Here is a 14,996-nt window from a genome sequence, read left to right on the forward strand (position 1 = left end):
TTCACACAAAATATCCGAACGATTTGCAATCATGAGCCAAATCCGTTCCACTTGAGGTCACGCGGTGTGAAATAATTCCGTCCTTGTTCCACGCACAGGCATATAGTACTGTCTGTTTCACTCATACAAACAAGTTTGCGTTTAGCGTATTTGTAGCGGAACGAAAACTAAAGAAAAAATGTGGATTCACTAGACTAAATATTGACCGGGCTATAGACCGTGATTACCTTTTGTATTGTTTTCGAAACTTGTGTGTTGTTTTTGTAATATTGGGAGCTCGAAAACAATACAAAAGATAATCACGGTCTATATCCCGGTCAATATAAGTCTGGTGAAACTAACCGTGAATCGTTCAAAGCTGTTAAAATGTGGATTCACTAGACTAAATATTGACCGGGCTATAGACCGTGATTACCTTTTGTATTGTTTTCGAAACTTGTGTGTTGTTTTTGTAATATTGGGAGCTCGAAAACAATACAAAAGATAATCACGGTCTATATCCCGGTCAATATAAGTCTGGTGAAACTAACCGTGAATCGTTCAAAGCTGTTAAAATATGGATTAATAAAAATCTAACAATGCAGGGTGGGCCCTAATAACAGTAATAACCTATCAAATTTACTTCAGATATATAATATTCTTAACTGATTTTATTATGAGATACAAGTACAATTTAGTCATTATAGTTTAGTATTTTTAATGGCAAAATAAGTAAATTTTGTTCACTAGACTTATATTGACCGGGATATAGACCGTGTTTACCTTTTGTATTGTTTTTGAGCTCCCGATATTTCAACGCAGTTACATGCATCTTGTTTACGGGTAAACTCAGTCGGGTTTGTTCAGTAGATTTTTCTTAAATGCTCCTTTTGTTATTCGGGACCAACCCCTTAAGGTCTCAGCCAAACTCGTGCTTCGAATTAGACAGCTGATGTAGATGGCGCTGCACGGCTCCGTAAAGTGACAAGTATAAGTTTCGGATTAATTACATAAGGACAGTGTAAGGTTTCATTAAGAGTCGCGTGAATGCGCCACCAAAAAGCCTCTCCCATACAATCGAGGTTTTTTTATACTTACCACGTCGATGGCAAACAAGCATACGGCCCGCTTGATTGTAAACAGCAACCGTAGCCATACATCCACATGCATGCGTTACTTGTGTCGCGTATGTGACCAAACAAATAAAATATCGTAATAGAAACATACGTACAAGTCCGAAAAATAGGAAATCTGCAACGAGTGGCGATAAATTAAAACACGACCTAAGGGAGAGTTTTAAATCGACACGAGTTGCGAATTACCTATTCGCACATGTATCTTACATAGTTTTACAGTACATATGGCACTTTAAATTTTCGACATAGTTACGTGACCCCCGAGTCACCCGTTGACCACGAACGCTGTAAAGAGTTCGAAACGTCGGGATGTATTATAAATTCAATATACGCGATATAATCCGTTTTCATAGTTTTATTTCATGAGTAACTATCGCGGTAACCGAAGACAATATTAAGATCCATTTTGTTAGTAATCTACAAACTAAACCTAAAAACTATGTTAGTATTCGTACCTCACTAATGACAACGTATTTTTAATTAAGTGTTGCATTATTGAGCACTCATTCCTTACAGCTATTGTCTTCAGGCTGTTTGGGCTGTCACGTATTCTGTTCAGAAGCGATGCCATCTTTTTCCGCAGCAATGAAACTGTCTACGCGTGCTTCCGCGAACATGGACGATGCACTGCAGAAACGTAAAGTAGCACCGAATAATTTTATGAATGTTGAATAATAAAACAAAACATTATTGTATTAAAAATTTATTTGATGTCTTAATATAATTACGTCATTTGTGATTTAAATTATTCTAATTAATCATTAATACATAGCGCTATAGACAAAATATAGCTAGGGGCAATACTTTGAATCACAATATTTTTAAATACTATTAAAAATAAATCTACTCTTACATAATTATTGCTAATAGAATATTTATTATTGTGATCATAATTATTTTTTCAATAACGAAAGATATGGCTATAATTTATGTGATCATATAGTTTATATAAAAAATAAAATATATTTAGAATGAGTGAAAGAAGGCTAACAAAGAGAGTGTATAAGGGAGAGGTAGAAACGGGAGTTGGAAGGGGCAGACCTCGGCGGACTTTCGCTAATCAGATCGGGGAAATCCTGAAGAAAGGCCAGATCAAGAGCACCCTAAACCGGCGAGCGTGTATGAGGAATGTTATGAAAGTGAAGGAAGCGAAAGAGGTATGTCAGGATCGTAGCAAGTGGAAATCCGTGGTCTCTGCCTACCCCTCCGGGAAATAGGCGTGATTATATGTATGTATGTATGTGTATGTAAAATATATTTTTTTATTAACAAAAAGGCAAGCATTTGACCGCAATCTCACCTGATGGTAAGTGCCGATGCAGTCTAGGGTGGATCATGCTTACCTAAAAGATGTCTATTCAGATGAGAATTCCATGCACCTTATCTTCAGGATATATATCTATATGTAATAAATGGAATGTTGTACAACAAACAATGAATTCATAGTATTTTTAAGGGCTACAAATATAATGACCACCAAAAAATACTTTGGTAAGTACCCTAAATAAAATAAAATCTCTCCTAAAATAAAATAAAATAAAATAAAATAAAATAAAATTAAATAAAATAAAATAAAATAAAATAAAATAAAATAAAATAAAATAAATAAATAAAATAAAAGTTCAAGGTGTTTTAATCACGATTGCACTTCAAATTGTATTCAAACACCAAATATAAGGAATGATCACCAATGAGTTTTTCGGAACTTATGTACGAAATATCATTTAATATTTACCAGTCGCTTTTCGGTGAAGGAAAACATCGTGAGGAAACCGGACTAATCCCAATAAGGCCTAGTTTACCCTCTGGGGAAGGTCAGATGGCAGTAAGCCATTTCTTGGTATTAATAGTTGCCAAGCGGACCCCGTGCAGGCTCCCATGAGCCGTGGCAAAATGCCGGGACAACGCAAGGAAGATGATGATGATGCGTCGTTATAATACAAAATATAATATGTGGTATTTTCTATAAAAAGGGACCTCATTGTCGATGGCGCTTACGCCATTATTAACGATTGCTCCGATATAAATACAATGCCGCGCGACGCTGTGCGGCGTAAGCGCCGTCGACAATAAGGTCCCTTTTCATAGAGAATGCCCCCCATATTGTTCAATAATTTCCTGACTAGTCGCACTTGTTAGTAGTGCAGATATTGTGTCATCATAATCATCATGTCAGCCGATAGACGTCCACTGCTGGACATAGGCCTCCCCCAAGGCTCGCCACTCCGACCGATCCTGTGCCGCTCGCAACCACCGAATTCCCGCGACCTTCACCAGGTCGTCGCTCCATCTCGTTGGAGGCCTACCGGCAGTTCGTCTTCCGATATTGTGTACATGATGTATATTTCAAATGTATATTACCATGTGTTGATGAATAAACTATTATATCTATCTATCTATACTTACTTACTACGGTGACGCAACGACCCAAAGTGAGTGAAAATATAATATGCTTATAAAGTATTATATTTATGTAATACTAACACTTCTTCTTCTTCTTCTACCTAAGCCTTTTCCCATTATCTGGGGTCGGCTCTCCTTGTCCTCTTTCTCCACACAGGACGATTTTGTGCTGTTCCGGCGTCAATATTTGTGTTTTTCAGGTCATTTTGGACCGTTGTCAGCCAAGTAGCAGGGCGTCTTCCACGGCCCGGTAATACTAACACTTTTAATGTAAATAATTTAAGGACGGAACATAATAATATGACACTAAACTAATACGATTCCCACCGACAGGATGGAGTCGGGCCGCGCCGGAGCGGAGTGAAATGCGCGCCGACTCCGCTCGTACGGTGGAAATCGTACTTAATATTGAAATAACTATACTACTAAGAACTATAGGTATACATAACAAACTTTGTGACATATAACACTAAACTCTCGCGTTTTGTACACATAATTGTGGTATTTTCTATAAAAAGGGACCTTATTGTCGATGGCGCTTACGCCGCACAGCGTCGCGCGGCATTGTATTTATATCGGAGCATCGTTAATAATGGCGTAAGCGCCATCGACAATAAGGTCCCTTTTTATAGAAAATACCACAATAAATGTCATTACCGGGTCTAATGCTATAGTGCAACCTAGTTGAAACGTCGGAAAAAAGGGAACATAATGAAATTTAATCGCGTTAGACTCGGTAATGACATTAATTAAACTTTGTGACCTCAATAGTTAATAAATAATGTTATTTTTAATGATATCTGTAACTATAAAGATGTGTAATTATAAAAAGTACATTTAGCCTAACCATTCACTAAACACTTTTGAATTTCATCGCAGCAGTAACGCATAAAAAGCGTCATTTTTTTTCGATTTAATCATAGTAGTTTGCTTATCATTATCAAAATTAACATGTAAAACAATTTGAAAGATATGTGAACCAGTTGGTTAGAGTGACGGTGTTTCAAATATGTTTTTTTTTTCTATTTTTTCTTACTTTAATTTTGATATGTCTAGAGAAATTAAAGGCCGAGCTAACATTTCACAGCGGAAATTTCAGTAAATGACCGCTGTCCTCTCCATACAATTTGTAATTTTTAAAAAAATATATTGAGATGACGGCTGTCACCGTGCCCAAGCTACGTTAAAAATTCTAAAAAGTAAAGTAAAATACATGTATTTCAGAGAAAAGAAACCTTAGTTCGGTATATAATATGTAATTGTTGCAAAATATATATATTCAATTCAAAATAGCAATATTTACAAATAATTCTCACATTCTTGCATAGGAAACATAGGTATCTATTTCTAAAATAAAAAATTCCTAGTGAAAATTTCCAGAAATTTCCGAAAAGTTTTTACAAATTTTCCGTTACATTTGTATGCTCATGGAATCTTTTCTCTAAATACAACAAACACACACAGTATTATTAATAAGAATTAAGTACGTGTTAAAGGTACAAATGATTAACGTAATAAAAAGGTGGGTAAAATTGATCACACTTCATATTACGAATTATGAAGTACAAGCTCGCACAGAATAAGTAATAGTATTATCATACAGAACGGCCACGCCCCGCCCCGCCTTGACTCGATCTCGCCCCGCGACAGCAGATTGACGGCCGTTTGCCGGCCGCTCAGTACTATTTTTAAGCTACTTACACTATGACGCATCACGCGTGTACAGACGTGCCGTTCACACAGAAACGCATGTGATTTTTGATGTATCGCGTGTCCGCCCTGTGCCCGTTTCGTGGTCTGGGCATTGAGTTTCAAAGCTGGACCTAATTCCTCAGTGCCACGTAAGAAGACAATGGCATACAATCAAATATCCGCTGGCAACGATCAAATGTCCTATCATGATGGGGAAGCCGACTTTGAAGAACTGCACGAAGGTGAACTTGTAGCCGTGCTGCTCCGCCACTCCCGCACACACCACGTTGGCGCTTGCACCAATTAAAGTGCCGTTACCTGTAAATAAGAAGCCTTTGCTAGAAAAAGAGCTTTTTCTAAGAAGTTTTTGATAAAATTCAACATGCCAGATTAAAAAAATCCTATATTCTTCAAGTTTCATTGCCATTTATATAATAGCCTTAGAAAAAAATGGAAAAAGATGATGCTATAGGGAGGGTGGTCTTTTTGCGTAAATATGCGTCCTATAAAGCGTTAATAGGGGGCTTTTTGAATTTTAGAGCATATTCTATTTCTATTTATTTATTACAAAATGTATAAGCATTACAGTCAACAGAAACCAAGTCGCTTATATGTATACTAGGACAATTCATAATATACACATTTAGATAGAAATAATCACAAAAAATAACACAACTGTCATAAAAACTAATATCATATATACATAGATCAAGCGAAATCGTTGAGAAAACTGGTGCCAACGCCAATTCTTGGGATTGGTTGACAAGCAGACCCCAGGCTCCGATGAGCCGTGGCAAAAATTCCGGGACAACGCGAGGAAGATGAGATACATAGATCAAGCGGGCTCTGCCCAGATTTGTGACGTTATAATGGCACCGCCACACTTTGTAACTGCTAACTTTGTGCATAGTTAACCATCGATCCATTCATCTTGGCTCCCAAGTAGCCTTCCAAACATCCATCAATCAGAATCGGAATAAGACGTTCAGCGACCATCGTCCGTCATCATCCAGCCATCCATCTTACCTAGACTTATATTGACCGGGATATCGACCGTGATTACCTTTTGTATTGTTTATGAACTCCCGATATTTCGACGCAGTTACATGCATCATGGTCACGGGTGACTGAAGATAGCGGGTGGGTGTCAAAGTTGTGTAGACACCGCTCGGTCTATCCTCATTCTTGCGTGTCGGCTGCGTTCGCTTTCAACGTTACCATCGGTCGCATTCACACTAATTGGTCTGGTCACGTTCACACTCCACCGTGAATCATTCAAAACTTATCCATCTTACCTCCCAAGCAGGCTCCAAAGGATAGCGCCCAGATGAGTGGCTGCAGGGGTAGCCCCAGCGCGGGGTTGGTGCCCAGTGACGTCACCACGCGCACCATCATCGTTGTCAGCGGGATGTTGTCAACGAACGCTGATGTTACGCCTGATATCTGGAGAAATAATTGTTGTCAGCACTAAACTTATTAACCAGAGGATTCCATCAATATCAAACATCAAAATGGCGACGATAATATTTATTGGCTGAATAATGGTTAGTGATAGAAAATCGACAGCGACTGATGTTTTTGGCAAAAATTTCATTTTTTAATGCAAACTTTTATCGCTCACTGTACATATTAATTTTTATTTATTTATTGAAACTTTATTGCACAGTAAAAAATTACAGTGACAAAAGGCGGACTTAATGCTACACGGCATTCTCTACCAGTCAACCTTTAGGCCAAACAGACAGAAACAGAGAGTAAGTATACCTATTGCAAATTAAACAAAATGTTCTTAAAATCGTTAAAAAATTGTATGTCTACATATACATGATCTACATCAGGTACAATTTATTTATTCATACACTGATTTTTCCGAAAACTGCAAAATACAAGAATTGATTCAGCGTTTCGTGGACTCCCATGAAGAGGGTTGAAGCACAGAATAAATAATAGTAGTAGGTACAGAAGATTCACTCTCTAACAAAACGTGTCTATTACGACAGATATGACCGCTAGATGGCGCATGCGCGAACAGGCGTCCGTTCCGTAGCGGTGCGCGGCAACTTCTATGGCTAATAGACACCAGAACTGGGGGCGGCCGTATGTACTTGTAGCGGCGCGACGAAATCGCGCAGTGAGTCACGCCTGGTTGAAGTCAGGCCTCCTAGATCATGCAGACCCCTCATGCCCTGATCTCTCCTTTATCCTTACCCAGAGTATTAGGAGCAGGGCCACCGCCAGCCTATGGGTTTCGTTTACCCTCATGATGAGAGCTTCAGTCAGCCCGCCGATGAAGTCGATCAGACCAAGCTTGGTCAATGCCTGTAGAAGAGCGGATTTTAGGTGATTTACTATAATAAAACAGTATAGGAGAGTTTTAATTTAAAAAAAACTGGAGATGGCGATGTAACAGTGCCGCGGAGGTCGTGGACAGTTGCTTTGGATCGATCCTTTTCATTAAACTACGTCCATTATCCATACTAATATTATAAATGCGAAAGTCTGTCTGTCTGTCTGTCTGTCTGTGTGTTACCTGTTCACGCTTAAACCGCCGAACCGATTTAGTTGAAATTTGGTATACAGATAGTTTGAGTCCCGGGGAAGGACATAGGATACTTTTTATCCCAGAACTCACCCCTCAAGGGGGTGAAAAGGGGGGTGGAAATTTGTATGGGGAATCAATAACCGCTGAACCGATTTAGATGAAACTTGGTATGGGGATAGTTTGAGCTGTGGGAAAGGATATAGAATAACTTTTATCCCCGAAATCACCCCTAAAGGTGTAGAAAATGGGGTGGAAATGTATAGTGTGGACCAATTTGGGGGTGAAAAAGGATGGATTAAAAAGCAGATTTGTTTAAGAATTGAGGTACTCAAATTACTAATTCCACGCAGACGAAGTCGCGGGCAAAAGCTAGTATAAAATAAGACAAAATATTGCAAATGTCATCATCTACAACGAATGGCATACCTCCATAAGTACGAAAAGAGCCGCGAAGAATAGTAAAGTAGACCACTCCACCCTGTTCAGGATGGATTCTATGTCTTCCCTGTCAGCCAGGATCAGCAGCAAGATGGCACCGAGTAATGCTGTCCAGCCAAGCGACACGCGATCTGGTGGGAATTTTGCAAAATTCAAATATTTAGAATTGAATTGAATTTTATTCGTAAGCACAAACAAACTTAAATGAGTAATGAGTAATGAATGAAAGAAGACTAAAAAAGAGAGTGTATAAGGGAGAGGTAGAAACGGGAGTTGGAAGGGGCAGACCTCGGCGGACTTTCTCTGATCAGATCGGGGAAATCCTGAAGAAAGGCCAGGTCAAGAGCACCCTAAACCGGCGAGCGTGTATGAGGAATGTTATGAAAGTGAAGGAAGCGAAAGAGGTATGTCAGGATCGTAGCAAGTGGAAATCCGTGGTCTCCGACTACCCCTCCGGGAAATAGACGTGATTATATATATGTATGTATGTACAAACAAATGAGACATTACATAATATAAAAGAATACATAGAACATGGCCTCATCTCAGCATGTTGCATTTGTTGTGTAGGACTAGTTTACTACACAAGGGCTCATTCACAACTGTCTCAAACATAATTACCGTTACTAAACGATAGTGGTAGAAATTCTATAAAAAAAAGTTTACGTTTAATTTTACTCACTGAATTCAGGGAAAGCGTGGAGAAAGAACATGATGACCACAAATCCGATGGCGACGCAGGATTTTATCAGCAGCTTTTTATCCCGGATCTTATACTGAAAATATTGATACAATAAGTCTTACGTTGGAAAAATTCACACAATATCCATATTTGGGTCACAGACTTACATATGTTTTTAACCTAATTGGTCCAGTAGTTTTGGAGCAAATAGGCTATGATAGACGGACAGACAGATAGATAGACAGACGCAAGAGTGATCCTATAAAAGTTTTGTTTTTACCTTTTGAGGTACAGAGCTCTTAAAATAGTTAAAAGGCATCGGTTAATACAAAATGGTACCAACAGCATGGTGAGTGGCCAGCGTATGGTCTTCCGTCTCAGCCATTTGTAAGTGAAAACACTAAGTGATACATAGCCCTTCTTCCTGCCCTTATCCCACGTTATGTGGGGTCGGCACAACATGTTTTTATCTTCCATTCTCCTTTATCTTTCGTTACCTCAGCACACTCCTTTCTTTCTCATATCCTCTTTCACACAATCCATCCATCGTTTTTTGGGTCTACCATTTGCTCTCTGTCCATCAACATTCATCCCTAACATTCTTTTGCCTATATGGCATTCATCCCTCCTCATCACATACATGAGTGGTACATAGCATATTTATGCACAAAATACAAATATAGGTCAAATTAATTATTGAGTAGTAGGTGTCTAGATACCTTTTCCCTGAGCTCTGAGAGGGTCCTTTGGAAGGTGTCTTTGGGGCAGGCGCGCTTGTTGCTCTCTTTCAGCGCGATGGCCAACTGCGAGCTGATCTTTTGTACCTTGCGTTCTAGTCGCTCCTGAAAATGAAAAGGTAAAAATTATTGACTAATACTTTCTAGTTCTAGCCACATGCTCTTTCTAAGGGCAAGAGAGAATATGCTGTAGGGGCAGCACAGGAGGCGTGTATGTATAGTAGTTATCTACTATTAAGGTGGCAATGTCATTAAATAATTTCACGGTTTAGACTCACTTGTTTTAGTCACTCGCGCGACATGTTTCGGAGAGCCTAGGTCTCCTTTCTCAACCACTAATAGTGCGAGCAGCGTTCACGACGACCGTGTATTATTTAATGTTAGTATATCTCACAACAGTTTAAATTCGATTATGGCAATGCCATGTTTAAGTTTTATATGTATTTTTATAACGGTAAACAGAGCTGTTAAAGGTCTTTGACTCTACTAGCTATTTAAAATTATGACTGGTGTGAGACTTAATATGGTACTAACCTCCCCGTAAACCTTATGACTATGCAATACAGTTTACGAATTATCAGTACACCGTAGACAGTGATACATACCTTTACGACCAACTCATCCTTGCTCATATGAGGTAGTGAATCTGCTGCACGTCGCCAAACGTTTAGTTGTCTTCTCAGATCTGAAACACCAGTACGTGCGGTTATACATCGTATGGTATAAGGGAAAGAAAATAATGCTTTATAGGCCTACAGAATTATGTGTACGGTAAAGACCCTAACTCATACTAGAAAAGGTTTCGACCCGAAAAGGGTAAAGGGCGCAAAGATCGAAGTCACTACCAGTGGCTTTCTTACACCCCATTAAGTATAAAATAAGAATAAGAAAGAATAAAGATCATTTATTTTTCAGCTAAAGGTTACACATACCAGGGGCACAGAATAAGTAATAGTATTGTCATACAGAACGGCCACGCACCGCCCCGCCCCGACTCGAATGCCCTCGCCCCGCGACAGCAGATTGACGGCCGTTTGCCGGCCGCTCAGTACTGTTTTTAAGCAACTTACGCGTGTACAAACGTGCCGTTCACACATAGAACCGCCAGTGATTATTGATGTATAGCGTATCCGCCCTGTGCTAGGGGTATCCGCACTAAGCAATGCCTGTATCGTAGGGAACCATTACAATTTAAATATCAGAACTGTTACAATTTTTTATTTATTTTATTTTATTTAGGCAACAAACAGTCATATACAAAAATGATGTAATAATAAGCAATGTGTTAATAGACCTTAAGTGCCCTACCTTAATTAAATAATTTCTAATCTAAAGTAGCTAGTGTAGGAGTAGAGATAATTAGAGTCTAATAGAGATAATTAAAGTCTAACATTTAGTAAGAAACTACTTACGGCCTATCTAAACTACAGACTAAGGCTAAATCTAGACATAATATTGAAACTAAATCCTATCAATATTCATACATATGGGGCATTTTCTATGAAAAGGGACCTTATTGTCGATGGCGCTTACGCCGCACAGCGTCGCGCGGCATTGTATTTATATCGAAGCATCGTTAATAATGATGATGATGATGCTCTCCTGACCGATTTCGGCCACAGCGACTGTGTGCTCTGGAGTAGGCAATTTTTAATTCGCGTTATTAGCGTGTAGCTGATCCGCTCTCTGGTGCGCCCTTAGGTGGCTCACGTACCCTATCTTCTTGCTAAATACTCGAGCACATCTTGGGCACGTCAGCGCACCACCTACATAGTTGTAGCAAATCGAGGTTGGCGGCCGAGCCTTAAGCTCATCTCGTTTCCTGTCGAGCTCACTGCGGCGTTAATAATGACGTAAGCGCCATCGACAATAAGGTCCCTTTTTATAGAAAATACCACATATTACTCCTCCATTCGGGTATCGGACGTTACTACTTACTACTGACCTTGTATCTCACGTGGCTCGCTCGGTCGCAGCTTGCTCACGTCCCGATACATGAACCGCAATTGAAAGTAGGTTTGCACACACACCAGTATGATTCCTAATGTCATATGCAGCGTGAAGTTCGCGAAGTTGATGCCCTGCAAGCAAAAGAATTATGTCAATAAAGAAAGTTACTACTACCATAGGGCGGACACGCCATACATCAAAAATCACTTGCGTTTCTATGTGTGAACGGCACGTCTGTACACGCGGCATGCGTCATAGTGCAAGTTGCTTAAAAATAGTACAGAGCGGTCGGCAAACGGCCGTCAATCTGCTGTCGCGGGGCGAGGTACCTCGAGTCGGGGCGGGGCGGGGCGGGGCGTGGCCGTTCTGTATGATAATACTATAACTTGTTCTGTGCTACTACTAATGGTAATTTTGTTACAATGTGTCATAGTCAGAGCTCATAGAAGAAGAGATTTTCTACAAGTTCATACAAAGCAAAAAATAGGATAGACCGTATATAAAATCTAAACTTGATATGACAAATGGTGTGTTGAATTGTCAAAATACAACTGAAACTCACGAGACACTTTTATACATAGTATAAAACAAAGTCGCTTTCCTCTGTCTGTTCGTCCGTCTGTCCCGATGTATGCTTAGGTCTTTAAAACTACGCAACGGATTTTGATGCGGTTTTTTTCAATAGATAGAGTGATTCAAGAGGAAGGTTAATAGGTATAATTTGTAAAAGTTTTGTGTAAATTAGTTTAGATTAGCTACCCCAAATTTTTGTTCCCCAATAGCTTTTGTTCCATTCGCGTTTTTCCCCATTCTGCTTTTTAACCAGCGTAAATTTTTTCAGTAGTAAATTTAATCACACGCGTATGTCCCAGTCGCTTTTTTCCCCAAAGAGTAATGTTTTCACGATAGTCACACTAAGTCGACAGATAGGTAGGTTAGGGAGCTTCAGATGCCCGAAGGGCAAACCGCGCAGAAATAGGAGCCCCGCTTAGCGGGGCTCCGTCGGCTCAGGGTAAGCGGGGCATGTTTTCGGAAATATTACTCTTTGGGGAAAAAAGCGACTAGGATATACGCGTTTGATTAAATTAACTACTAAAAAAATAAACGCCTGATTAAAAAGCAGACTGGGGAAAAACGCGAATGGAACAAAAGCTATTGGGGAACAAAAATTTTGGGTAATTAATCTATACAGTCCCCGTACGAAGCCGGGGCGGGTCGCTAGTTGTGGTATAAAAGAACACTCACCGACTGTATGACGATCTGGTTGGAAGCTATGATCACGTTGGGTGGATCGCCAACAGGCGTGGCTGTACCACCGATGTTACTATATAGCACCATTGCTGTGAGTACTGGGATCGGGTGCATCTCCATAACCTCGCACAGTCTGGAAAATGCGATATTAGGTATATTAAATTTCAAAAATTATTTATTCTTATTTTATTTAAAAGGTCTGCCAACAGCGGTCACAATTATACATTGTTAGGTTACGCTGTTACATTCGATTCAATTATAGGCAAACACCACTTGTGTATACTTAAAGTTAAATTTAATAGGAAACTGAACTAACTTTTTGAGAAAATAAATGCGGATTGACACATTATTACTTAATAACAGCGTCCAGATGTCAGTTGATTGATACTCAGCATATTCATTAAAAGCTGATACCAAGAGCACAGATTATACATATAATACTATCCAAGAGTAAGAAAATACGGTGTATTAACAATTCTCGAACAATTCAAAGTTTCTTTCCCGGCCTAGTACTCGTAGAGCCAAAAGATTTAAATTGATTTGATTTGCACAGCTAATTATATAGGCAAACACTACTTGTGTATACTTAAAGTTAAATTAAATAGGAAACTGAACTAAGGTGTAATTCCACGATTTTACCGAGGTGGATGGTGAAAAGTTGCTGTGGATGGCCACAAAACGACTGAATGCTTAGCTGGGTGGAGCTGATCTGTTGTATGTCAAGTGTGTAATAGTTATTTGTGCAACAAGAGAGGAAAGTTGGTTTTTCTTGCGAGTGTTTATTTTGAGTCCCGAGAAAGCGAAAGATTTTACAATTGAATCACGTCGCTTCGCTCGTGATTCTAAGTTAGAATCTTGAGCGTAGCGAGGGACTCAAAAACACGAGATGTAAAATAACTTCGCTCTCGTGTTGCACACATAATTTTTCACCTCAGTAGTGAGAACATATTAAAGGTAGAACTGTATTTCGAATTACACAGAATAATACAGAGAAACGAAAAAAAAAATGTAATAAAAGTATGAAGTGGCAGTTCATAGCCTACACTAAATTAAAAAGCTACTTTGTTTCACTCCCTGGAGTGAGGAAAGTCGCACTTTCTTCACTTCAGGGAGTGACGAAAGTAGGCTTGTTCGAGCTGCTGAGGTGAAAAGATTTTTATTTGTAAATTAGGTTTTTGAAGATTCTTCCATTTGAAGATTCTTGAAAGAGACAGATGGATGCCGTTTAGCATTTTTGCTAAACATGCGGATAGACACATTATTACTTAACAGCGTCCAGATGTCAATTGATTGATATTCAGCATATGTGCAATTTTCAACCAAAAGGGTACTTATTGTCGCTTGTCAATAAGGCGCTATTTCCATATAGCTTCAATTAGAAATCAACCCTATCGACAAGCGACAACGTGGTACCTTTTGGCCTTTTGGTTGAAAATGTCACATAGTCATTAAAAGCTGATACCAAGAGTAAGAAAATACGGTGCATTAACAATTTTCGAACAATTCAAAGTTTCTTTCCCGGCCTAGTACTCGTAGAGCCAAAAGATTTAAATAGTTTAGCATTTTGCTTTTTTTATGTAAGTTTCTCTTCTAAGCGGGCTTCTAGGGGGTGCTCCCGGTTTTAGTTTTATATACAAACTCAGTCCCGGAACCACAAATTCCCTGTTCTCGCCATACACATTCAGTCCCAGGAGCATTCCTTACGGCATTCCCCTAAAAATACTGGAATAACGCGAGGGAAATGACTCACTTTATGGTGACAGGCGTTATAAGCAGCACGGTGGTGACGTTATCCAGGAAAGTAGAGAGAACGGCCGTGATAGCACACAAAACGTTGATCAGCGGCCACATCTTGCCCTTCGTCACCTGCAGAAATATCGCCATTCAAAACTTGATTCGACATAGGTAATATACTTTTCGAAACTTGGTGAAAATCTCTGATAATCACATGGGACAGATTATTTTGGTAGTTTAACACAAGGATGATCTAAAAGGGGTCCCTTGTTTGACATAATTATTGAAAGTCATAATGTAATGATTGTCATAATAGTGTTTCAAAATAGCGCCCATCACTGAGAAACTCTCCGAACAGAGGCTGAGGTGGTATGAACATATTATGAGGCGTGGCGATGACCATGTCGTGAAAAAGGCGCTGGCCCTTCAGGAAACCAAAAGAGGACCAGGGC

The 14,996-nt window shown here is 39.4% G+C and overlaps 1 protein-coding gene across 2 annotated transcripts in view; it reads right to left on the bottom strand.

Moving 5' to 3' along the window:
- Nucleotides 1-2,199: 2,199 nt before the first annotated feature.
- LOC134753640 (P protein-like) overlaps nt 2,200-14,996 on the bottom strand; it is a 96,482-nt gene continuing 83,685 nt past the window's right edge. For both annotated transcript variants that reach the window (XM_063689576.1, XM_063689577.1), the window contains exons 11-20: nt 14,561-14,676; nt 12,805-12,943; nt 11,555-11,690; nt 10,215-10,294; nt 9,592-9,714; nt 8,873-8,966; nt 8,179-8,321; nt 7,419-7,529; nt 6,506-6,653; nt 2,200-5,528 (exon numbers count right to left, since the gene is read on the bottom strand). In XM_063689576.1, the coding sequence (XP_063545646.1) occupies nt 5,350-5,528; nt 6,506-6,653; nt 7,419-7,529; nt 8,179-8,321; nt 8,873-8,966; nt 9,592-9,714; nt 10,215-10,294; nt 11,555-11,690; nt 12,805-12,943; nt 14,561-14,676 (1,269 nt within the window). In that variant the 3' untranslated portion in view covers nt 2,200-5,349. The remainder of the gene's footprint in view (nt 5,529-6,505; nt 6,654-7,418; nt 7,530-8,178; nt 8,322-8,872; nt 8,967-9,591; nt 9,715-10,214; nt 10,295-11,554; nt 11,691-12,804; nt 12,944-14,560; nt 14,677-14,996) is intronic.

This window comes from Cydia strobilella, chromosome 27 (assembly GCF_947568885.1).
Source record: "Cydia strobilella chromosome 27, ilCydStro3.1, whole genome shotgun sequence".
NCBI lineage: Eukaryota > Metazoa > Arthropoda > Insecta > Lepidoptera > Tortricidae > Cydia > Cydia strobilella.